We start from the raw sequence: 27,150 nt of genomic DNA, 5'->3' as shown, positions 1-27,150 counted from the left end.
AATGCATACTTTTCCAATTCGTTACTCCCTGAATTATAGTTGCTAAAGCTTCCTCTGCCACCTAGACTTCTGACCTGCCTTTGTTGGGTTTATCCTTCACTTTGTTGAAGAGGGAGCGTGATATTTGCAATCCTCTAGGCCTCGTGTAAGGAGCACTGGAAGATTATGGCTCTTCAGAATTACTGCTGACTTCACCCTTGCTTCCCTGAGTAACCTAAAATGCATTCGAACCAGTCAAGGTGACTTTTTTTGAGTGTTGCCAATAGTTTAACTACCTCTTCATCTATTTTTATGCTATCTGATGTCTCTATGACCTCGCCCTTCACTGTGACATTTGGCAGCATTTGCTTCTTTAATGAATGCAAATGCAGTAATCATTAATGACTTTTGATTCCATTAACTGGTCTCTTATTTGTTTCTATAATTTCCCCCAAGTTTCCTTAACTACCCTTTTACAGTTTACTACAAGGGTTTGGTGTGTCAGTAACAGCACAAAAGGTATACTTTGTCAATAGAGGCAATCTTAATCCAATGGAATGATGTCGTGATTTAAAATTTGATGTGGGGCCATGCTGCTTTTTCAATTTATTTTCAGCTCTTACAAACTTCAGATCAGGCATCTAGAAGGACCACCCATCCCAGGCAGAAGGTGACTTGTTGTAAATATAGGGAAGGAGAGGCTGCATCATTGAGGAGGGTATATATATTTAACATGAACCACATTCCCTGTGTTCCAAAGGGCAGGTTAGCCAGGGAATGTGACAGGAAAGAGGTGAGGTTATGGGAGGGGGGAAAGATGGTAATTAACATCATTTCTGATACCTATGCTATTAAGTAGTTTTTATGTGCCCAGTTGACTTGCCTCGCATAAGATCTATGACCAATGATAAATTGAAATCATTGGTCCAGTACTTCATCTGCACAAATTACATTATCACATATTTTACGTCAGTTCATTCATTTTGAAATGGTATGAGCCACATTCAGTAACTGGTGATATTCATTTACAAGCAATTTTTACATTTGCATTCGTGCAAAATGGTTTGTGCAGTAACTTGGGGAAAGCAAGACCTCAGCAAATCTTCCACTTTGTCTAGCATCCGAATTTGATTGTGGCCTTAGTAGAAATTCCAAGGCAGAGACATTGCTTTATATTCACAATGTAATTTCAGATTCTATTGTGTTTCCATAGGTTAATGGAATAGATTTGAGAGTCGCCACTCATGACGAAGCAATAAATGTTCTAAGACAAACTCCACAGAAAGTCAGTCTGACGGTCTACAGAGATGAAGGCCATTATAAGGAGGAAGATATATATGACTTGCTGACTGTTGAATTGCAAAAAAAACCAGGGAAAGGGCTTGGACTGAGTATTGTTGGAAAAAGGTATCAAAAATATTATGTTCACTAGGCAAATTTAATTGCACAAAAGATCTTACGCATAATATCTTAGAAATCCTATTTGTTTATTATATTACTTGATGTTATTATTCAAAAATTATCCATTTCAGATGGAAAGGGTGTAGACTTTAAATATGCAAACCTGTATTTAAGTAACACCTTTAATGCTGAGAAATGCACTTCAAAGAACAAAATATTATTTGGATGACAGAAACCTAGTCAAAGGTGAAATTTAAGGAGGTCAGTAAAGAATGAGACATTTAGAGGGAGTTCAAAAGCATAGGCCCCATGGGCAGAGGCTCAAGAGGTTAGGCAAAATTCGGAGAGAAATGGTAGGACTTGAGATAGGTAGAGATGTTGATAGGAGCACATTCCGGAGAGGATTTAAACATAAGGTTAAGAATGAGGTGAATGGTGAGTGTGTGGATCTGGGGTAGCAGGATATGATGGTATTTAGAGGTGAGACTTGGCCCAAGTTATAATGGGCACGAGAGTTTTACTTGGACTCAAGTGCACTGCGACAGAAGAGTATTGGAAGAGTTAAGTCTGGAGATAACCGATGCATGGCCACTGCTTTCAACATGAGATGAGGGTAGAAGTAGCTCTGACCTCCATTGTGTTCCCAACTTCTGCACTGCAGGAATTTAAATGATTTCCCTTCCATTTAAATTGATAGATTGAAAAATCTGCATAAAAAGTTGATTTTTACTTCTAACATGACCAGTTGGTGTGCTTGGTACAGATCCAAAATTGTGGAATATATATAACCAAGTCCAGATTATAAGATATAATCCTTCCTATCTTGAAAACTGATGGTTAATAAAGGCTGTTTTTCTTTCCTTTGAGCAAAGCTGCTCTTTGTTGAATGTAACTGAAGTCTGTACTGCTTTTCTATAGGAATGACACTGGAGTTTTTGTGTCTGACATTGTGAAGGGAGGAATAGTAGATCTAGATGGAAAGCTGGTGCAAGGAGACCAGATACTCTCTGTGAATGGGGAAGATGTTCGAAACTCGACCCAGGAATCTGTTGCTGCTATGTTGAAGGTCTGATTAATCCACAAAGTATATTTCAGCATGGATTTTTAAATCACAGGTTTGACCAAATCAACTGCAACATTTCAAACATTATGAAGAAATTAACCTATTTTAATGTTGATGTATGTTCCTTACACAACTACCCAATCATGCCCTTTTTCATAAGCTTTCTAAAACTAAGAAATGGCTAGTCAATAATTACGAAACAGTTTTAGGATCTATTATAATTTTTCATAGCAAGATTTTTTAGTTCAACTTCCTGATGGCACTGCTTAATAGTTCAGTATCATTCATGTCACACAGAACCTTAATGAGTGAACCTTAATACACAAATTTGATGCTCATTGGAATATCTTGTTAATTTTTCTCATTATTTAAATGACAAAGAGACTCATTTAACTCTTTGGTTCATCTCCTAACAAATGAGATATAAAAGTCAGGGTGATTCACAGAGATGTTGTCAACAACAACAAGTGTCTTCTCTGAAATGTTTAACTCCAGGACACTGGAGGAAATGTTAAATTGCAGGAGTGCATCTTGTTGGCTGTGACTGGGAGGTTTAAGTCAGGCCCTGTTTCCTCCATTGTGCAAAGCTGTATGCACAACCTAGTCAGAAGGGCTGAGTTGCCAATTATATACACTATTTGTTCAACTAGAGCAGTAGTGGTGTAGGTTTTGCTTATTAACATTGAGTCCTCATGTTTCCTAAGCTTCCAGGAAAGCACCAATGAAAGCAAAGTGAGGATATTGTAATAGAGATGCCGGAAACTAAAGAAAAATGGCAATAAGTATTGAGTGTTCCCTCCTGATTGTGTGAAGCATTTACGAATGCAGTACATCCCCACATTATGGAGTGGTTGTGTTCCCAGAAAACCATCCATATCATGATTTTTCCATAATGCGAACCCTTGACAAAAACAGACAAAATTTGTCATTTCTTTCGCATTTTGTATTTATTTTTTCCCCTGCATAAATTCTGCAAGAACAAATTTTTTATTATGTGTGTCAATTTTTTGGTAGTGATTTGTGAATTCCATAAGGACGAGTTTCCGTTACCCAAACTGTTGTAACGTGGGGGTACATTGTAGTTCTTGTGCTGTGAGCTGGCTTTGCACACTTTTGCAATGTTATACACATTCAGAAGTCAATGGACATGGGTGAAGTTTACACTCTGGTGGACTGGACCTCAAGTGAAGATTAAGATTACCAGCAGGAGCTGCACTACCTGCACTTGTCTATTGTTCACAGACATACAACTCCACAAAAGAGATTTGCAGCTCACAAGAGACCAAGAGCACAAGCTTCCATGACTTGCGCAAATTCCATTGTTGCAGGAGACTTAAGGTCTCCCTTCGTGTGGTGGCATACATTTGTTTCAACAAGATCCACTATCAACTGGATCTTTGGACCAGACTTTGCCAATAGTTACCAAAATTGCCACTAGCCTCAGCATTTTATCTCCAGCTTCTTCCAGAGTGAGTTCCTGAATTTTACAGTCTGTGACTTGGAGAGGCAAAAGAACAGTAATTGATAACTTGTTTGCCGGACCTGTCAGTTTGCCTGTAACAGGGATATAGGCTAGTATCAGATTTGTTGATATAGCTGGCTATCCATAAATCACACTGGGTACATGTAGTAATCCAGGCAACCCCAGATCACTTGGTGGTACTGTTCAGCTGCAAAGACTTCAAGGTCCATCATTGTGAAGCTGGTGCACAATTACAGAAAATATTCATGAGTCAATGCTTAGTTCCATGTGGCTATCACTGTGACTTGGCAATCTACAGTCCCAGATGCCTTTGTGCTTCAAAGTCAAGGATTTCTTTTTAAGTTCAATGTGTCAACACTGACAAGGCCAGAATTTAGGACCCATCTCTAATTACCTCAAATCATTGCGGTCCTTATGTTGAAGATCATCCTATTGTGCTGTTGTAAGTAAGTTCCAGAATTTAGAAAGAAGTATGAAATATTTTCAATCAGAATGGTATATTCCTGAGTACCTGCTTCCTTTTAGATTAGAACCACAGGTATTTACACGTGACTTGCAATGAATACATCTTGTGGGGAGTACCCTAGCAATTGAGAATATCACCTTGTAATAGGGCTGTTTAACCTGCTCTTTGGCTGTAACAAAAGGACAAGGGATTGAGCCTAAGTTAGTTCAGCAAAGTAGTTGGCAAACAGGCTGATTGGTCAACAGAAAATCTTCAAATATGATATGTAACTGACATAGTCCAGGGTACATGAAAGAGCAGAATTTCTTGGATAAATGAACTTAAAAATCAGAATTAGATTTATTATCACTGACATGACGTGAAATTTGTTGTTTTGCGGCAGCAGTACAGTACAAAGACAAAAATCTATAAATTACAAAAAGAAATTGTGCAAAAAAGGAATAATGAAGTAGAGTTCATGGATTGTTCAGAAATACGTGGAGTTTTCTATCTATCTAGAGGTGTAAAGAGTGATTACTGTGGCTTAGAAAAGATATTGTAAAAAAAATGCTAGCCAGGAATTTTATAAGCATGGAAGTGAATGGTGAAAGCAATGAGAAGGGAAAGAGATATTTCCTTTTTTTTCATGTATATATTAGAGTCAATTTCTTGGCAATCTGCACCTCGTCACTAACTAAATGAATATTGCTAAACCTTGTCATTTAAATGGCAGGGCAGTGCCAGCAGCTCCAGATAGACCCCAGTTTCTCTGGCGTAAACATACAGATCTTTGGTCTGCTGCTTAGACCCTCTATCAGCTATGGTCTAGGGAGCAACTACAATACTAATTGTATCTGAAGGGAACAGATATATAGGAGGTAGGGAATGCTCTGTAATATCTTATCAATGTTTTGTCCTTTAGCTTCGACTTTCTTCAAATGTGAGCAAGCCTCCACACACACCCCTCCTCAGGATGAGCCTGAAATATCACAACTGTATTAAAAGAAACAGCACTTCAAAGAGCACAGACATCACCTCTTTTTTTCCTGTATCTCAGTTCCCAGGGACAAACCCAAAAATTTGGTCTTATGTGGCCGCACAGTGGCTCAGCTGATGGAGCTACTGCTTCACAACTCCAGCGAACCAGGTTCAATCCTGACTTGGGGTAGTACCAGTGTGGATTTGTAAGTTTTCCCTGTGGCAGGACTGGTTTATCCGGGTGCCCTAGTTTCCTCCCATATGCCAGAATAGTATGGGCTGGTAGATTATTGCTAACTCTATTATCCAAGTGTGTAGGTGAGTGTCAGAAGCTGGGAGGAGTTGATGGGAATGTGGGGAGAATACAGTGAGATTAGTATAGCATTAGTACTATGAGTCTGATGGCTGGTGCAGACTCAGTGGGTCAAAGGCCCTGTTCCTCTGTTGTATGACTTACCAGATTTTCCTGAAGGTCTTAGAAACATATAATACATATTTATTCATCCCAGTTGATCAGAGTACAATCATGTGATAAAAGCAATTATAAGATGACAATATCTTAAATATATATATAATTGTCTTACCTTAAACTCCCAAAATGATCCTACTATATTTTCTACTTTTTACACATTGTAATGTTCTCTAGTGTGCACGAGGCACAGTAAAATTGGAGGTTGGAAGGTTGAAGGCTGGATCGTTCCCATCTGATAGAAGAGGATCTCAAAGTAGCCAGGTTTGTATGTTTAAACTAATGCTTGTTCTGCACCAAAATCTGCCTCATTGTAGTAAAGAAGCAGGAGCTTATTAATCTCTTGTTCACTTTGTCCAAACCAATAAAAAATGTGATTTTCATTTCAAACACATTTGGGTTAATGAAGGATATTCTTATGTATAATAGTTGAAGTATAGATCTAATGTTACCAATTTTCTGAAATAGTTGATTCTAAATTGCATTAAAGTATATAATTTTCTGAATCTCTCTGAAGGAGGTACTGAAATACAAAATTTGCTGAGTTGGGTTTTACACAAATCAGTACTGACCTTGATCATCTTGTTGGAGTAGGGATAGAAACCAACTTTGTTTTAAAGAAACCTCAACAGTCACAATCACTAAGTAGTCACTGATGTCGGTGAAGTTCATCTGCACCTTTTTACAGATGGTTTCCATCATCTGCTTACACTACTACATTTAATCTATAGTTGGAGAAATTGGCTTTGAAGAACCTCTGCACATTGGTGGAAGGCAACTTGAAACATCAATAATTTTTAAACTGGTTCACTTGTTTCTCAAAGTTGACATTTAAAAAAAAATCTTTGATAAAGATGTCAGAAAAAAATGCATCCTTAAATAATAATACCCCAATGTCAGCAGAATTTCCCCCGGAAGGGTGGAGTCACTTTCCACCCCAGCTCCCAGCCATAAATCTAGCTCTGAATTGAAATGTAAACTTTCCTGTAGTAGAAAACAGTTGCTATTTGTAAGATCGGATATTATTTTTGAAAACAATAGATATTGGCAAAGGATTATATAAAAAAAATCAATTATATCAAAATAGAAAGCTTCAGGTAGCTTGTTTTACACTACTTCAAAGTGAATGATCATAGTACTACCATGTTATTTTGTTTGTCGGCAAGTACTACCAGTACCAACAGCATCAGAGAGAGTCGGCGGACATGGGTAGTATTCATTTTATTTGTAAAATTGTTGTTTTATTTTTTTAAAAAAGAACTACCTTAACTATGTTTAATAGTTTTAGTTCAGCAGAGTAGATATTAATAAAAAGATACCGGAACAATTTTTCCCTCTTGACTTCTGCACTCTATATTGCTTGTGTATTATAAAATAAGCAATCTTTTTATAGTTTGGTGTTGGGAATAAAGGGTTGTTAATTTTTACAAGGTAAAATATGCCTTATTAGACAGGGGATTAAGATATCAGGCAAATTTGCATGGTACACAAAGCAATTGTAACTGATGTCATATTAATTAAGACTATTCCCTCAGCTCAGTGAAGGGAGTAGTGGCGGTGGGCTGACCTCTTTCTGTTCAACTGCTTCTGGATCTACTCAAGCTGAAGTATATGAAACTGGACACCGAAAACATGCCTGTAAGAGTGATCTGTCCTGCTTGGAACAAGCAGCTATATTAATTCGGAGTGTAATCCTTGATGGTATTGTTTGTGCATGAGCTATGTCTGCATTCTCAGAGTATCACAAAGCTTTTAGTGATCCCTCCTTTATAACTGATCTGTTGTGTTTAAAATCTTAAGCAATAACAATTTGTACTATTTAGAATTTAAGAAGACATCTAAATTGCATTTAAGAAATTTTCTAATTGCTGTTTTGTAAAATTGCACAGCCTAAAGATTATCATAAATGACTGAACTTTCATCACCGCAGACAGATTTTGCTAGTCAACAAACGATATGAAATGGGTTTAGTCTTTGGTTTAGCAGATGTGCACGACTTTTAAACAAGTAATAGCTGCTTTCCCATATTTGATGATTGACATTTAGTTGAACATTATCATTATTTATGTAAACAAAACTCAAACTATCTTGACATGGTGTCTGATATTTTTATCATGCATAAAGCTTAATGTTAATTGGAATACAATGGCATAATTTCTCTCTACCTAGCACTAGGAGTAGACCAGATCACTTCTGGGCACATTACAACAATGCTTTTGCCATTTGAAGATCACTTTTTTATTGAGATGTAAACCTTAAATGTTCAATCAATCTAAATTTTTCTAAACAAAGTTATATATGCAAGTGTTAGAAATGTACATCAGTTTTCTCAGTATCAACATGACCCCATAATTAGAATTATAGACAGAAATGTGATCCCATCTTTCTGTCAGGAGGTTCATCGGGATGCATCTTGAATTTCCCAGGTATCAATTTGCAAACATTTTATTAGTAGTCCAAGATAATCTCCAGCTCTCTCTTTCGTTCTGTCATTTGCCTGAACTATTTTTCTAACATGTTTGGCAGAGTGCCCTCCCTCTGTATTTTCTCAGGGCACAGTCTGTACTGTTGCCAGAATCTCATCTTGGTTGATGAAAACATCTTTGGCAGGAAGCTTATAATTTACAATTAAGACTTCTTGGCTCTAGTTAACCTAGGTAGTTTAAAGATAAAAGTAATGGAGGTGGTATAATCAGCTTTTATAAACTCCCAGAACCCAATCCGCAGGCTCTGCTTGACTCATTTCTGGGCACTTCCAGTCAAGAATCACCCCAAATAAAAAATGTGATTTCTGCAGCAAATGTGCATCAAATGGAATCATTCTCCAGCCCCATTAATTTAGTCTGTTGTTTAGGGATGCCATTTTAGGTTTCTCCTGGGACAACCTTACTTTGGCCTGGGATCCCACGCATAAGTCTAGATACTTCACTACACCTCTTTCAGAATTCCATTCCCGCCCCAACCCATACAACCTCTAATTCCCCAGTCAACATCCTTATTTTCCAATCCCTACTCCCTCTTGATTAGGCACCCTTCAGCATGCAAGCAAAAGGATGCCACTGCTCAAACACCATTGAACTTTGCGGCAGCTTGTTTGTGCTCAAAACTATTACATGTCATGCAACAACATCTGTGAGCTCTAGGAGCAGAATTTCTAAAACATTACTCTTTATTGATCATATATTTATCCTCTTTGTTGTGCAGATCCTTCTCTGACTAAAAGGAGTGCTTCATAATACTAACACAGTGTAGTTTTCTATACATATTCAGTTTTTTAACCTTGCATATTGCATGCACAAAAATGACAAAACTTTTTGACAGATTTTTCTCCAGCTGTGTTTTTGCCTGCATATTAATGCCTTAATGTTGTCTGATGAATCAGCCCAGGGTTTGATATGAGATTCAAACTCATGCCTCAAAATAGTTTTGGATGCCTTGAGGTTTTGTTTTGTTTAGTTTCCCTAGTAAGACGGACAGATTGTTCATCATGCTTGGCTTGTTTGTGCAAGAGAACTTAAAGTTCATCGACACACATTCTCAATCTGAAAATGGTAGCTGATAAAGACGCTGATTTTGACAATGAAGCTAGCATCATTCCATGAAATTTAGTAACTTACAAATTTTCCAGTATTCTATGATATTTTCTGTGTTTTACTAACGAATTACTCAGATTAAATTTAAAGATTTGAAAACAAAATTTGTACTTTTTAAAATAAAGGGACCGAGATTCAAGGGCTAAGGACAGTGGAGTTTACAAAGGTGAGTTGCTTTCTTTTTAAATTTCAAAACTAAACTATTCATAAAAATTATATACAAGAAATACAAAACAGTTCATGGCTTTCTTTACATTCATAGTGTTGTCCAGTTAATACATTCTATGTATGAAGCATCAGTGCCACTCATGTGGCCTCTTTGAAACAATACGCCCTTCATATGTTTGATAAAGTTCCAACTTGGTTATTCAGACACCACAATGGTGTAAGACCATCTCTGCCGTGCTGGCATACCAAAGGCCCAGACACATGAATGTGATAATGACCACAAAATCTATTGAGACCTATTGGTCGAAGGATAAACATTGGCCAGGACATTGCAAAGAATGTCCATCTTTCTCTCATACTTAGATAATTTCATGTGATCTTTTATTGCAAAGTTGACTGACAAGGACATTGTTTTAATATCTCATCCAAAATATCACCCATTTTACGGTGCAGAACTGTTTCAGGACTATGCTGAAGTGTCCAGAATGAAGCTAAAACCCACAACTTTCAGACTTGGTGTTCACTAATTGCTGAGTCACAGCTAACAAACTCAACAGTAGTGTTTTTTTCCCCATGTAAAATAAAACCATTATGAAAACAGGGCTAGCTCTTTATTTGCCACAGAAAACGTAGTAATTACATTAGTTATGTGGAATAAGATTTGCTTTTCTCATGTGTTTGGGGTATCAATCACCTCCATGTGCTACTTGTAAGAGTCTCCTTAAAATCTACCTCTGATTCATATTTTTGAATTGTGCTGAATCTCTCCTGGTTCGCCATCTGTTTTCCTTGTGTCTGTATGAAGGAGCTACATAAATTTATATTCTGATGGTAAATATTACAATAGTACAAGTGTGAGGAGAGTTCTGATAAACATTTATAATAAAATGATACAAGAGAAAGATCTTCACAGACTACAGAATGAATGGTCCAGCTTATAAAAGCTAAGACCCTTTGAACCCATGCTTAAAATTGTAAGGCATAAAAATTCATCCACCTTTTGTATGCACTAAGCAGCTGAAGGAGTAACACTTGCACTGTGGTGGCACAGTATAGCGGTTAGCGTAACACTATTACAGCGACCTGGGTTCAATTCCCACTGCTATCTGTATGGAGTTTGTACGTTCTCCCCATGTCTGCATGGGTTTCCTCCGGGTACTCCAGTTTCCTCCCACATTCCAAAGACATACAGGTTAGGAGTTGTGGGCATACTATTTTGGCGCCAGAAGCGTGGCGACACTTGTGGGCTGCCCCCAGCACGTTCTCAGGAATGCAAAAAGACACATTTCACATGTGACTAATAAATAAATATTTTATTTGAAATCCATTTCCAAAACTTGTTTCTAGTGAAGTCCTTGTTTAACACACATAAGGCAGGATGAATTTCTATTATTACATAATTTTATTTCCTCCAATTTATAATTCATGTGGTGTTGGTAATTATAGGGACCCACAGATTCACTGGGAATCAGCATTGCAGGAGGAGTGGGCAGCCCTCTTGGAGATGTTCCCATTTTTATTGCAATGATGCAGCCAAATGGAGTAGCAGCCCAGACCCAGAAACTGCGGGTAAGTTAGTAAGTTTAACTTATGGCCTTTAAATTAAAACAGTTACTTAAATTGTCTTTTCCAGAAGATTCTTTGTTTGCTTTTTTCCTATCTTCCATATCAAAAATTGATGTAAAGTAGTGCCGTAAAGAAATACCTTGATTGCTTTTAGCATCCAACTGCTAAGGTGTACATTCATTGCAATATTGCAGTATTACATGTAGAATTTTACTTCTATCTGTTCATTTACCCAGTTTTCAGTAAGGTCCATGGGCATAGCATTGTCTAACAAAGCTCTTCATTCTGTTTTCTTTAAGCTTTCCCTGTGCAAATGGGCAGTTTTCAATTCTTGTTTCTGTACTTAGAAGTTAATTTTCAGCTGTGTTGCCTAGATGGATTTGAAATGTGTCACTGCAAACATTGAGCTATGCAAAGTCCCCCAAAGTAATACATTTTAGCATTGAAAATTTAACCACAGTGATTACATACCAGGGATGACTTGATGAATCTTTCCTGTAACTGATTATCCTGAATTGTGCTACCAGTGATCCTCTTTGAAGCTGCTGATACACTCACATGGAGGTTAAAAATAGTTGTGTACCTTGAGACTTGGAACACCAAGCTGATTCCTGAGTGCACTTAAAGAGATGCAAGATCATCAGTTAGTGATCTCCTACTACTTGGTGTTTGTTTTGATGTGGTACAACTGCAGCACAGTGCAAAGCATCCTAAAGAAGTCCAGGAACTTACTGTACAGAGCTGCGTTGTTACAAGCTCAGTCTAAGTAGCAAACAGTGGTGTAATTCCAGTTGGCTGGCTATACCTTATACAAGTGGCTGTCTACAGCCAAAAATTGTTTAAAAAGTTAATTCAGCAACTAATTTTTAATCTTGTTTTGTTAATTATAGGTCGGAGACAGGATTGTAAGTATTTGTGGAAAACCTACAGAGGGAGTGACCCATTCCCAAGCAGTCAACTTACTGAAAAATGCTTCAGGACGTATTGAATTACAGGTGAAATAAAAAATGATGCACTATACTGGGATTTGACATTTAATGAATATTGGCTTGGTGCTTACTGGGAAATGCCAGCAGTTCCAATGTGGTACTGCTGGAATATTTCCTCACGAGTGCTGCTGGATTTCACCATGAATGTGGAAGTCACCAACTAGTCAGCAGTTTCCCAGCTCTCTGGCAGTGGGGTCCAGCATTGAAGCACGAGTTTGCAGCAATACCCCAACACTGATACTACAGAAACTGCCCACTGAACATGCACACAGTCAGACCTGGCAAGAAACAACAAGTCAATTCATTTCAATGGAGAAAAGAGATTGCAAGGGATCTAGAAAAATCATGTATTTTATATATTTCTGAATTAATTGAGCTCAATTAAGTGTTGTGTTTTTAAAAATAGTTTCAATTCTTAATTTTCTTGTTCAATTGATCACATCTTGGCAACTGTTTGAATATTAGAGATGATCAGAAATATTCTTTGGTTTTGACAACTGGCGAACCAAGCATGTGGCTTGAGCAGCTGTCAAAGCTGCTTTCAGCCAATTTATGGGCAGGACTTATTCCACTCCCACCCACATGACAGTAATGGTTTGCACACAACCATGGCGTTAAGCAGGGCCTTGGCATTTAGTTACTTAGCAGTTAGTTAACCATGATAAATCCATGAAAGTGGGTACTTACCAGGTCTGTGGCAAGTGTGGATGATTTGCTGTTGGTAGCAAGTTCTGGCTAAAATTCTTTTGCTTCTCCATACTGCACTGCAAAGCCATTATCGTAGCCCAGAATCACAGCCGACAAGCCAGAGATTCTGTAGAGAACTGCTGGCTTGCTATATTGTATGTGGCAGCATGCTTCCAACAGGAAAAACTGCAGTTCAACTTTAACTTACAGGAATATTGGAGCAGAGGTAATAAGTCATTTAGCCCCCTTGAACCTGTTTGACATTGTGTGATTTTGGCTGATTTGTAACCCAATTCCTTATACAATATTTTAATCAAAGAAGTAAAAATCAGTCAACACTTCTGAAGTTGAAGTATGCTCTGGCAAAACAGACAGAGTGTACACCCACGTATAACAGAGGGGTTGCGTTCCTCGCAGCCATTCGTATTGCAGTTTTCTGTAATGCAAAAACTGACAAAATTTGTTGTTTCTTTTTTCCCCTCTCAAATTCTGTAAAAGCATATTTTTATTCCATATCTTAGATTTTTTGGTAGTGGTTTGTGAATTCAGTAATGGTGAATTTGTGTTACCCAAATTGCCATAATATGGGGCATCAGACTACACAAGGCACTGTGTAAAACTTTGATTGTTCATAGGTTGTTGCAGGCGGTGACATTAGTGTGATAACCAATCAGCAACAGGAACATGCAGCAACTACCCTTTCCCTGTCAGGGCTGACAGCAAGCAGCATCCTTCATGATGACCTAGCGTAAGTATTTCCTGAAGATATGATGCAACTATTTTTAGAAAACTCAAATATGGACCTGGTACAGATTAGTCTGTCCTTCACAAAAATCAAGTAAATAGAGTTAAAGGAGAAGATGAATGAGGATGAGTTCAGCCAGGTGAATGTGTGTGTTGGTTGGGTCAGGGGTGGGAGGGAAGGAAACACTGGGCTCTGTTCAAGGGAGAAACAGAGGGCCTGCAGACCATTAAGTTGTAGTGTTTTGAGATAAACAATGTGGAAGACTGGCATATCTAAACAGTGCTATTGAAGGTATGCCACAGCAGAAGGAACATTCACAAGGTGGTTAAGAAAACATAGTATTTATTTCTATTTTAAAAATGAATGTTAGAAACAAAAAGCAGAAAATATTAATATTTTCCCAATCACAGGTTAGGCCCAAGCTTGAGAAGCTAGATGGATATGAAGGTTGAGTTTAAGAATTATGGGAAAAATGCTGGAGTGTAGAATCAAGTTGGACAGACCAGCCTAGAAACCAAACCCTCCCTTTCAGCTATTGGTAATGGTTTCATTGTCTCACCTGCAGCATCTGGTCAATGCTGCAATACTTAATGTCATTGTTTTCATTTATTCCTCAGGCCTCCACAATACAAGACAATTACTTTAGACAGAGGTGCTGATGGTCTAGGTTTCAGCATTGTTGGTGGATATGGTAGTCCTCATGGCGATCTGCCTATTTATGTTAAAACAGTCTTTGCAAAGGTAAGCAGTCTGCAGAAGTTTTCAAAATTCTAACACATGGGTTCACTGATACCATTTCAAAGACTTGTTAATGTATTTAACATTAAATTAAGAGCCATTATACTGGAAATGTTGCTCTTTCACACTATTTAAATTGGTATTGGTTTATCATTGTCACTTGTACTGAGGTACAGTGAAAAGCTTGTCTTACAAACTGATCGTACAGGTCAATTCATTACACAGTGCAGTTACATTGAGTTAGTACAGAGTGCATTGATATAGGACGGGTAAAAACAGTCTACAGAGAAAGTGCAGTGCAATAAGGTGCAAGGTCACAAGAAGATAGATTGTGAGGTCATAATCCATCTCATTGTATAAGGGAACCGTTCAATAGTCTTATCACTGTAGGGTAGAAGCTGTCCTTAAGTCTGGTGGTACGTGCCCTCAGGCTCCTGTACCTTCTACCCGATGGAAGAGAGAATGTCCTGGGTGAGTGGGGTCTTTGATTATGCTGGCTGCTACATCAAGACAACAAGAGGTGAAGACAGAGTCCAAGGAGGGGAGGCTGGTGTCTGTGATGCACTGGGCTGTGTCCACAACTCTCTGCAGTTTCTTTTGGTCCTGGATGGAGCAGTTGCCGTACCAAGCCGTGATACATCCAGATAGGATGCTTTCTATGGTGCATCTGTAAAAGTTGGTGAGAGTCAAAGGGGCCAATCCAAATTTCTTTAGCCTCCTGAGGAAGTAGAGGTGCTGGTGAGTTTTCTTGGCCGTGGCATCTACATGATTTGACCAGGACAGGCTGTTGGTGATGTTCACTCCCAGGAACTTGAAACTCTCAACCCTCTCGCCCTTAGCACCATTGATGTAGACAGGTGCATGTACACTGCCCCCTTTCCTGAAGTCACTGACCAGCTCTTTTGTTTTGTTGACATTGAGGGAAAGGTTGTTTTCATGACACCATTCCACTAAGCTCTCTATCTCCTTCCTGTACTCCGACTCATCGCTGTTTGAGGTATGGCCTGATATGCCAACTGAACTGCAAGTTTTCAACTAGAATGGGGGCTAATTATACATTTCATTTCAGGGGAATTGGGTTCTGGGGGGGGTAGAGGAGTTGCAGAGGGTGATCAGGTAGGGGTACTCTTCCTGCCACAAACCACTTGTCCATAGTGGTAAGTGTGAACATAGAAATGAGCGAAGGGCAGAATGTAACAATACCCATATGATCAAATAGCTCATCAAGGCTCGTTGACTGGCTTAGCAATAGAGAATAATTTGGAGTTGTATTTAAACACACAAGCAACCATAGAAGCTGACAAGAGATGCAGAGGGAAATGGGGAAGTTTGATCATCAATTAAATTAGACTAAAATCAGTACAAATGTACAAAGATATGGCAATTGCATAATATGTGGGAAGTTGTATCCTATGCTTCAATAATAGTACTGGAAATTAAATAGATACAGCACAAGTTACTTGTAATAATCAGGGAGATGCATTCTGGTTTTCATGCGCACAAGTTGCATAATTAGTCACATTACTATAAACTGACCTGATGGAAGGATATTGTGACTTTTAGGGAGCAGCTGCAGAAGATGGGCGCCTGAAACGTGGTGACCAAATTATCGCTGTCAATGGGCAAAATCTCGAGGGTGTTACCCATGAAGAAGCCGTCAGTATTCTGAAGCGTACAAAGGGGACAGTTACACTAACTGTACTCTCCTAATGGGAGCTTTAAGTTGAACAATGTGTTGATTATGACTTGTGTTGACCTAATGGACAAGACAAATAGAGGTTATTTAGTTAATAAATCCAGTAATCTTATATAGAGAATGGATCTTATGAAATGTACATCTGCTGACAATTAGTAACTTCAAGAGTTTTATTAAAATTAAAGAATATTGAAAAGATCTTCAAGCTATGCAACCAATATTAATTTGGAATTAAGACAAAGTGGAAATTGAAAAAAATTAAAAGCGTAGCAGACTCTTAATAAATTTGTGTATTATGTTCGGGAGATTTATTGTAGAAGATAACAGTACTGCCTTCCCGCCAAAAGCAAGCTATTTACAATACTTTGTAGACATGTTATTTATAATTTGCTCTGAAACTTACAATCAGGCTTTGTACTCCTTTTAAATTTCTGTATTTTTCTCCTTTAAAATGGCTGCCCTGTAACTTAGCATAAGGAACCACAGCAGCACAGGAGGATTCAGAATAGCCGATAAGTAAATAGCCAATTTGTTTTCAAGATGAAAATGAAATCTAGAAAATATTGAAACTGAGGTAAGAAAATAAACTGTCAGTAAGGTTTGAGGTTGTTTTAAAAAAAAAATCTGTATTTTGAGGAAATGTTTTACTTGTAAGTAGATATCTAGATCCAATTCTGGGAAATATGAAGTAATATTGTGTCCAAGACTGCTGCTGTTCAAGAAAAGTCAGCAGCTGCTACAAGGCTTTGGGCAATGCACAGTATTGAATTTCAGTTCAGGTAGAAATATTCTGTTCTGTGAAGTCCGATTTTGTTTTCACAGTTTGGAATGGTAATCCAGTAGAATGGATCATGCCCTCTTTATAAAACTTGTGCAGTATTAATCCTTTACATTTTGATGGAATAGAAATTGGGCAGATTCTATGAAAGCTGATCCACTTTTCAAAATTATTACCACCCAATGTGAAATCAAACTCTCTATGAATTTAACTCAAATATATTGCTGCTTTTTCTTTGCAACCATCTAATCAAAGTTCTTGACTTTAGTGCTTCAAGGGCACTGCTCCTTTGATTCGCTACTTGTGAACAAAAATTTAAATGACAATTGCCAGTAAGTTGGTCAGTTAAACCTGTGAAGCAGTATACTACCATTTTATGATATTTTGTTTTCATACAGTGTCTACTATTGAACTTTAGTGTGTAAAATCTTTTGAAAAGCATCTATTTTTTAACTTTAGTGTACAAACATGTCTGTTAATAGTAACTGATTTTGGTAACCATAAAGACAGTTTTAAAATCCTAAAAAGTGTATTGTCTTTGTTACTTGAATATAAGCAAGAATTCAACAACAGCTCTTTTTGATTTGATGTCCACTTTTCTCAATGTGAATGTAAAAGCAATAAATTAACTCTAACAAAAATTGCTCATTATATCCTTAAAACATTTAGTGTTGCAAGCAGTCTTAGAATTATTATTTCATTACTTCTTTCCTGATGCCCTAAATTTACCTTTTCTTTGATTGAGCAATTAATTCCACCTGTTCCCAACTCCCAAGCTACTTAGATCACTACAGTTCACAGCCAAGAGCATACTTGGCTCAATGTTTGGGCATTGTGCAGCGAGAATAGGGAATGATTCAACTTGCACACATAATATAGAGAGAGAAAAAAAAGTCTTCGTAAGTTATCCCTGCAAGCCATCAAGTTGGGGAGAGCTACAATTTAAACGTAATTAATATGGTACCAATACAGAGAGAAGCGAATGTTAGTCTAATACAAATACCTTTAACTGGGAGAAATATATTTCTCCCAGTTAATGAATTGGCTCAAGTTTAGAGTTGCTGCATAACAAGATCTTTACACTGAAGTTTCTACAACTGTGCTGAATAAAAAAAATCCAGCAATGATGAGATGGTGATCAAACTGCAGCAACTTGTGTTTTATGATGACATCCAGCACAAAAGCACAGAACCTGGAGCATTAATAGAATTGACAAACTCTTGGATCTGAAGTTGCCAGAAGTACAAAACTTTCACTCCATAAATTTATAATTCTGACTTTGTCACTTTTAAACATGGAAGACAGCAAAACTAATCTATCAAATTTATCTCAGATGAAATCATTGATAATTAAAAGGATTTTTAATGTAATTAGAACTGAACTATACAGGGTGGCATTCCAGATGTAATTCAAGTATCACTCATTTTGTGAAACAACAATTAGTTGTTGTTTGAGTTTAATATCACTAACTTGCAACCTTAGGCACTGGCCTAGACATTCAGTCGAGTTCGAAAACATATGCTGGACTCATGATGCAGACTATTTGGTGTGCTTCAGTGCACTTTTGAAACTTGAGCCTGCATCTTCATTAGCATGCCTGTGGCTAGCAAGGCAGTGCCAGTTGCATTTTTTTTAAAACAGTAGTCCAACTCCAGCTGTTAAAGGTTGGTGAGAATGGCGGAGGTTGTCGGGAGGGAGGAAATGATTAAAAAAAAGTTAATGGCAGGATTCTTAACAGTGTGGAGGAACAGGGAGATCTTAGGGTCCAAGTACAAAGATCCCTCACAAGTGGATAGGGCAGTTAAGGCGGCATATGGTGTGCTGGCCTTCATTAGCCAGGGAATTGAGTTCAAGAGCCAAGAGGTAATTTTGCAGCTGTAAGACTGTTAGACCACACTTGGAATATTGAGTTCAGTTCTGGTCACCTCATTATAGGAGGGCTGTGGAAATTTGGAGAGGGTGTAGAGGAGCTGGAGGAACTCAACGGACCAGGCAGTATCTATGGAGGAAAATGAACAGTCAACATTTTGGGTCGAGGCCCTTCATCTGGACTGGCTAAATCCCAGTCTTCATTTTCCCAGTCCTGATGAAGGGTCTCAACCCAAAAGGCGGACTGTTCATTTCCCTGCAGAGATGCTGCCTGACTTGCCGAGTTTCTTTGTGTGTTGCTCCAGATTTGCAGCATCTGCATTCTTTTGCATCAACATAAGTAACTCAAGTGTCCAGAACAAAGCAGCTTTTAATTGACATGCCCTCCACCATGTTAAACATCTAGTCCTTCCAACTATAGTGTGCGTCATCTACAAAATGTGCTGTGGCAACTCACCACAGATGTTCCGCTTAAATCTGGAACTTTTACCATCCAGGACAAGGGCAACAGGAGGAAGGGAGCCCCACCCCCCAGAAGGCGTCCCTGCAAGTTGCATTCCATCCTTGCCTGGAAAGGTATCACTGTTCTTTCACTGCCATTGGGTTTAAATCATGGAACAACCAACCTGGTTGGGAAGATGGGCACAGAAACGGCAGAAGGAATTTATTCCTGAAAATTGAGGTGATGCATTTTGAGAGGACTACTAAGGTGAGAACATATACCATAAAATGGTAGGACATTAGGAAGAAGAGGAACAGAGACCTCTGTGTGCATATCCAAGGGTCTCTGAAGGCAGGGAGGTAAGGTGCTTAAGAATGTATAGAGGATACTTGTGTTCATTAGCTGGGGCACAAAGAGCACGTCATGGTACAATTTATATAAAATATTGGTTAGGCTGCAGGTGGAATACTGGGTTCAGTTCTGGCTGCCACAGAATAAGATGAGATTGCATTAGAGAGGGTGCAAAGGAAATTCACTAGGATGTTTTAGGGAGACTAGGTTTGTTTTCTTTAGAGCAGAGAAAGCCAGTGGAGGCCTGATTGAGGTGAACAAAATAAGGAGAAATAGATACATTAGATAGAATCATTTCCCCATAGCAGAGGTAGCTTAAACCTTTGCCCACAGGTTATAGACGAGAGGTAGAAGATTTAGAGGGAACATTTTTTTTCCCCACCCAGATGTTTGAAGTATGGAACACACTGTCCAAGTGTGTGATGGAGGCAGGTACACACAAAAGTATTTAGATGAGCACTTGGAACACCAAGGCATGGAAAGCTGCAAACAGACACAATGGGCCAAAGGGATTGATGACTCATTGTAACTTTCTGGAAGTATCTGCACAGCAAAGACCACTGATGCTCCCCAACCCCACCTCAAAGAGGATAAGAATTGACCATAAATATTGCCTTGCCAGGGACACGAATGCACAATAAGAAAACAGTTGAACCCAACTGGTACTGATTAAAGTCAATCCTGCACTTCTGAAAGGAGAGGTACTTGCTGCCTTCAAACACAGTCATTCCAAAGCTGATTGCATGCTGATAATACACAGCTAAGTGAGAAAATTGGTTTTAAGGAGGGCATAAAGTGTCTGCAGTGACTTGTGAGCAAGAACATAGCAGAGTGTGATTTTTTTCCACCTTAAATGGGAAAATCAAAAAAAGTACCTTTTAACAAAGGGAAACTAAATGTCAACATGCACTGGGCTTGTGTGTTGGGTCAGGAGCTGCTGAAAGTTCTTTTGCAGGTGCAATTAGAAAATTGCAGTATGTTGGCCCCTATTGCAAGGGGCTGGTGTACAAAAGGAAGGAAATCTTGCTGAGATTGTACAGACCCCCCCCCCACCCCAAGAGGTGTCAACTGGAGTGCCAAGTGCAACTTTCGTCTCTGTACCTGAGGAAGGATTCAGTTGGAGTTCTTTCAACGTAGATTCACGTAATACATCTGCTGAGGTGAGGTGTTCTGTGTAGAGATTTAACAAGCTTAGCTTGTGCTCAATGGAATATGAGGAATGAGAGGTGATCTCATCAAGGAGTTCAAGGTTTTAAGTGGGTTGACAAGTTAGATGCCAAAAGGCTATTACATCTGGCTAAGAACTAGGGCCATTGTCTCAGGGCAAGAGGTTGGCCAAGAAGCTACGTGAGAAATTTCTTTCGGCAAAGAGTTGTGAACCTCTGGAATTCCCTACCTTAGAAGGTTGTAGATACTCCCTCATTGAGAACATTCAAAGCCAAGGTGGATATTTTCATCACCAAGGGAATCAAAGGATATGAGAATCAAACTGAAAAATGGACAAGGTAAAAGTTGAGCCATAAGCATTAAAGCGGGCAGACTCAGGGAGACTTAGAACGCAGTTCTACTTCTATTTATGCTTGCATTACACAGACGCATTGTAAATGACACAATAATATTCTATCTGGGATTAAATGATTATCTCTAATTGACTTTGAGAATGTGGGGAGATACATTGCCCCTCTGCAATGTGTGGGGCAAAGAAAGGGCCATTGTAACTTTAGATGGGCAGTTCTGGATGGTGATAATTGATGAACAGTAGTACACATCAAATCAACTTGGTATGCCACTAAAGGCCACATTGTAGGAGATGGAGCCCACATGCAGTTGCTGATCCTGTCCTTCTAGATGGTAGAATTTGAGATTTCTCCAGGTGGTATTGAGGAAGCATCCAAACAGCATCTCCCTGGTGCAAGGCTATACCCTTGCAGTGGAAGAAACGGCAGACATGGGTTGAACAGCAACAGTTTGAGTTAGAGAAGTTCCCAGTGGAATTTGGGCATTTGGTAGCTTCTGGCTGCAATCCAGTTTGGTACGCATTGCAGCAATAGTGGGCCCAGGGAAAAAGTAGTGAATGTTGCTTGGATTATAGTAGTGGCAATTTAGCATTCTTTGGTGTGGTTGGAACTGTACCCTTTCATGCTGAAGAAACCTCTCTGCAGTTCAATGGAGGATGCCCTTGCATTACACCAGGCATCTGAAGCACTACTTGAAGACCCCAAAAATGGGCTCTACAAGATTTCCATCAGCTCTGACTCTCTACGTGAGCTGACCAGTGCTTGATGAGCCTGTATTGGTAAGGAACCAAGGATTCAGGGAAGATACAGTTACCAATTCTTCAAGTATGCAGCAGAGAACAATTGGGTCAGATGAGATACCCAGGTGCTTTGACCAGCTTGATTTCCATGCACAATTTCCACATTCAGGGAGTGGTAACTTTGTTGAGAAACAGGTCATGCTTTACATGTGGAGCTACACGAGTAGAATCCTTCACTTCCTAAGAATGTCCTTTTTCTCAGAGAATCAGTGAAAGAGCAAGCTACCTTTGCTCTTTACTCAAGGTGGGAATAAATATTGAAAGCAGGCCTTCCAAGATGATCCTAATGCAGCAGTGGGCTGCAAACAAGTTCGCGTGACATAGCAGCTCAGAACCACAGAACTTCACTGCCAAAGACAGACCTGTCAAGGCATGGTTCTGTGGCTAGATCTCCACCTTAAGGATTTAGCAGAACTCAGTGACTTCCCTTAAAAATCATATTATAGCTTCTTGCATGAAAGTGATACCCATCACTTGTGCTTACCTCAAATTTCAAAAGTAAGTTTGAACATAGTTCTGCATCCCATTTCTGCACAATCCTTCTCAAAACGTAATGGAGAATAATTTGAAATGGTGCAGGGTGGGGTTATTCCTGCACTCAGGATGTGGTTTCTTGTGCCTGCTCCATAGAGTGCATGAGGTACATCCTATAATTTGACATGTCCACATTTAGCAGGCCAACCTTCAAATCAATGCTGCTCAAGGAGTAACATAGCTAACTGCATACACACACACAATATTCTGTGTGATTCAATTTGACATGGCACTACAATATTGTGATCAAAATGCCAAACAAGTTGACACCTAAAGCTCATAAGAAATAGTCCCATATGATGCAACTTAACAAATCTCGTGTCAAATTCATGCTGTTTCTTCGTATTGCGATGTAAATTAGTGGGGCAATCTTGTTTTAAATGCCTCAGTTGTATTTCTGCACTAGGGGGCAGCCTTACATTAATTAGTAATTGCAGATGTAAAGAACTTGGCTTAAACATAACTAGTAGCTTTGTTAAACTGTAGATGCAGTCAAATCTCCCATGTTCAGAAACACTTGTTCAGATCACCCCTTAATCACTATAGAATGCATGATCTTAAATGACTTGGGATTAAATCAGAAACAATAGATTTTGGCATTGAGTTTAAAAACCTGCGAATAAATTATCTTCATTGCTCTTAAGTTTCCCGTACCACTGCCATTCAGAGCTTAATGTTTTTACAGTCATTTAAATCATTGGCAAAAAAGTGCACTTCATAGTATAGACAAATGTAGGAAGAACAATCATGAATCACCTGGTATTCTATCCCTTTGTTCCATAATAGTCATTTCTGATCATAAAATCTCAAATAATTTTCAGGCTATTAATGTATATTAGCATACGAACATTTAATATGCATATCCTTCATTGAGATATTAAAATATTACTATAGTTTATAAAAATAAAACTTTAGCTCAGGTAGAGGCTGCAGTGTACAGAAGAGTTGACATCTTTGCTGCCCTCAGCACTTACATAACCTTACAGATCAACACCTTCAGATGATATCCATTCTTCCCAATTTTATTTTATATATGCAGCTGTTTGGAGCATCTCCTCTATCATTTATTGCCTTTCTAAGCCCTCCTTTAATTCCTTTACTTGTCTGATTACCCCTTCATTTTACTTTGGGTCGTCAGTTTTATCATTCAAGATCTCCAGCTTCCACCCCATCACAGAATTGGACTTTTCTTTCTTCTCCCTCCCCCAGCTTTCCTTGGTAGTTTCATTACTGAAAAATCTAACTGAGCTATCCCTAATTTGTATGCACATTTTCTAACTGAATCAAAAAGAAATGGATAGAAATTGTCCCCGTCACTTCTGCACACGTAAAGCAGTAGCCCATGGAGATCAGAGAGTGTAGTGTAGGGCAAATGGTATAGAACAGTTGTTTGACATCACATGGATGCAAGACCTGGAAGAACATGAAAGCATTATGAAAGAGTTGGAGCATCCGAGACATCCACCTCCCTCCAGGTAGCAGTCTTCCTAACTTCCCTTGGTTAAGAATCACTCCCTCCCTGCCATCATCTTCACAACCTCTCTCCAATCATATGATGTTCCCTGCCCTCACCCATCCAACAGCATTCTGAGACCATCTCTCCAATCTCCACTCCTGCAGGAAGATTGCTGAGGAGGAGCCTATTCTACTGCATACAGCTTGGGTGGTAATAGTCAGATATCCAAGCCTTCCCTTTAGAAATGATCCACTGGGATCTTGGATCAAGCCAAGAGATGATGCAAATCCAATGATGCAGACCCATGCTCTAATCCAGTTCTAATGAAAAACCTAACCAAAATGTTAGCCAAGCTTCTGTCTGTTGATGTGGCCTAATCTTCTTGGTAGTATTTTGCTATAACAAATTAGTCAATACATCGTTCAAATTGTGCTGAAAGGAATTTATTAATTGTTTGGACACTAATATTCAGCAAAGCACAGTTTCAAGACTGGTTTTCCCAGAGCTGCCCATCTGATGTCACATCTACCCATACTACTATACAAATCCACCCCTTTAGAAAAGGAATGGCAGACGGAGGATAACGTCCACAGTCCTTAAATATGGATAGGTAGAGGTACTAGAGTTATACAGCACAGAAACACTCCCTTTGGCCCAACTTGTCCATGCCAACCAAGTTGTCTACCCGAGCTAGTCCCACTTACCTGTGTTTGGCCCATATCCCTCTAAACCTTTCCTGCCCAGTATTAGTTAGAAAAATATCATTCTATGGTGATAAAATAGTTGGAAGATATTGAAAGTGAAGTGTAATTACGGTAATAAAGATTACTAAAAGGATCCAGGTGCTTTGCTGAGATCACAATTCCAATATGGATATCAATGTATTTCTGTTTCACTGTGGTTTAGTGATAGTATACCCGGTACATAATGATCAAAGGAAATGACAAGTAAACTTGAGTTCAGTTCTGTTTTGGCACTGCTAAAGGAATTACTTGGTATCCAAATTAAGCTCTGATCCTGCATTATTATAACTGTGTTTTTCTGTAATTTATTTTAATACAAAAAGACAAATTGGAGCAAGAAACCAGTCCAGCATTTATTCTCTTATGAAAGGGTACATTATCTCACTAAGGCTTCAACAAATCTGTGACCTCTACTAGTCAAGTGCAGTGAAACATCCTAATCTGGAGGTTTAATGTTGCTCCTTCATAGTCAATGTGTCACTTGGCATTGTGCATGCACCTTTTCCAGATAGACCACAGCAGTCCATCTCATGACCACCTTCAAGGACAATTAGGGAAGGACAATAGATGCTGGCTTTGACATGCACATCCTGTGTCTGAATAAAAAAAAGTTTTTCATGGAGGGGGAGAAGAATCAGTTCTTTTTATAATGCAAGCATATATTTTTCTTACAGTCACAGTGAACATAAACTGCAACTGAAGTGGGATAAGTGCATCTGGAAGTTGCAAGCTTAGCAGTTCTACGAAACAGACATCCAAAATATAACACTGATGTTTCTGGAGAGAAATAACTATGAATAAAATGGGAAAATTGTTTCCTGTCAGGAAGCAATGTCAATATGATTTTCACTCAGAGTTGCAATTTAAAGAAGAGGTTGGTTCCATTTTAAAAGGGAAGGTGGGATCGATGCAAGTATTAACATATGCTGGTTATAGTCAATGAAAGCACAAACAGGAAGAGAAGCCAAGAGAGATTAAGGACATGATAATTTCATATGTAAAGACTTGTTGTAATGGATGTTAGATCCTGTGATTTTTGTTTGAAATGCTGTACAGTCAAATATCAGTTTTACTTACATTGATACAACAATGCAGCAATTTACTGTAAACTAATACTAGCTTAAAAGGTTTTTCTTCTTGTTATTAATCCCATTCCATGATAAATTCACAAGATCAACAAAAGGAAAGGTTTAATTGTAACAACCTTATTTCCATTGATGGGAAAACTACCTCGTCAAACTCTGTTAAAAAGTGAACAAGGAAGCTCATTTCAGTTTTATTTAATTATTTCTCTCCTAGTTCCACCTTGTACATCAGACTCCATTACATTTGTAAGAACTGGAATTTGTTGTTTGATTCACTTCAAATGCAAGGACCTTGGTTACTGCAACTAAACAAAAAGACCCTAGTCTGAAACCAAGTGTATAGTGAAAAGAAATTTAAGATTTACAACTTTGGAAATAGTTAAGGTTAAAATATTACTAGCACTGACAGTATTTTTAAGCATTAAAAGTTCAGAATAGACAGGTTCTTCACTAAGAGCTTAACAAATAGGCAAGTAAATGGGGAATTTGCTGGTCAGTGGTATCACAGTTAATTTGTGGAATAGCAGGACTGATAGATAACTGATGATATAATTATGAGGTGGGACAGTTACTCAGGGTCTTAACAAGTTGCATGTCTGATGCAGCAGGTCAGTGTCAACTTTTCATGCAGCAACCAAAACTATGGCAGTCCAGCAAGGATGTTGGGCTGTTGCAAATTATGGCAAATACATTTCTACTTAAAAATATAGCTGTTTGTTCTCTTCATTGAGGGTTTTAGAGTGGTAGGGTGATCTACATCCATGGCCAAAAGGAGACCACTATTCTGATGTCCCAGCTGAACACAAATGTCACATATTGTCACCCTCCTATCAAGAAATGCATAGGAGTCACAGTTAGGAGAAAGGGACGACACAGGTCTCAAGGCCCAGATTTTAGCTGGCCTTGGAAAAACAGTCCCACAAATAACTGCATTCTATACTTTGCTGGGCCTCCTGACTACAATCATCCATCAATCAGATCTTAGGTCACCAGCACCTTGGCACACAGCAAGCCATTATTATATAGGGCACTCTTTGTAGGCTGTATTGGAAAAAGCCCCCAGATCAATCAAGGCAGAAATCCTTGATTAAGGGCTCTAATGGACAACTCAGAGGCATGGATCCAATTATAGTGTGGTTCACTTCTCAGATGTGGATGCCAGGCAGAAGGCACAAGAGGTTCTGCAGATGCTGGAATTGGGAGCAACACACACAAAATGCTGGATGAACTCAGCAGGTCAGGCAGCATCTGTTGAGGGAAATAAACAGTCAACATTTCGGGTTGAGACACTTCATCAGGACTTGAAAGGAAAAGGGCAGAAGCCAGAATAAGAAGTTCGGGGGAGGGGGAGGAGCCAAGTCCCCTCAACAACTTCTCTTTCGGCTCCTCCCACTTTCTCCAAACCAAAGGTGTAGCCAGGGCACTCGCATGGGCCCCAGCTATGCACTCCTTTTCATCAGCAATGTTGAACAGTCCATGTTCCAAGCCTACACCAGTAATGCTCCCCAACTCTTTCTCCGTTACATTGACAACTGCATTGGGGCTGCTTCCTGCACCCATGCTGAGCTCATCAAT

General features: G+C 38.9%; 1 protein-coding gene across 10 annotated transcripts in view; it reads left to right on the top strand.

Moving 5' to 3' along the window:
- The window catches only part of LOC127572484 (multiple PDZ domain protein), a 295,812-nt gene extending 278,545 nt beyond the window's left edge, over positions 1–17,267 (top strand). For all 10 annotated transcript variants that reach the window (XM_052019821.1, XM_052019820.1, XM_052019825.1 and 7 more), the window contains 10 exons: positions 1,193–1,386; positions 2,299–2,446; positions 5,996–6,082; positions 7,354–7,456; positions 9,537–9,577; positions 11,026–11,148; positions 12,036–12,140; positions 13,457–13,569; positions 14,184–14,307; positions 15,868–17,267. In XM_052019821.1, the coding sequence (XP_051875781.1) occupies positions 1,193–1,386; positions 2,299–2,446; positions 5,996–6,082; positions 7,354–7,456; positions 9,537–9,577; positions 11,026–11,148; positions 12,036–12,140; positions 13,457–13,569; positions 14,184–14,307; positions 15,868–16,014 (1,185 nt within the window). In that variant the 3' untranslated portion in view covers positions 16,015–17,267. The remainder of the gene's footprint in view (positions 1–1,192; positions 1,387–2,298; positions 2,447–5,995; positions 6,083–7,353; positions 7,457–9,536; positions 9,578–11,025; positions 11,149–12,035; positions 12,141–13,456; positions 13,570–14,183; positions 14,308–15,867) is intronic.
- The last annotated feature ends 9,883 nt before the right edge of the window (positions 17,268–27,150 follow it).

This window comes from Pristis pectinata, chromosome 7 (assembly GCF_009764475.1).
Source record: "Pristis pectinata isolate sPriPec2 chromosome 7, sPriPec2.1.pri, whole genome shotgun sequence".
Lineage (NCBI taxonomy): Eukaryota > Metazoa > Chordata > Chondrichthyes > Rhinopristiformes > Pristidae > Pristis > Pristis pectinata.
The sequence above is the reverse complement of the archived record's forward strand: the minus strand, read 5'-3'. Positions and strand labels throughout refer to the sequence as shown.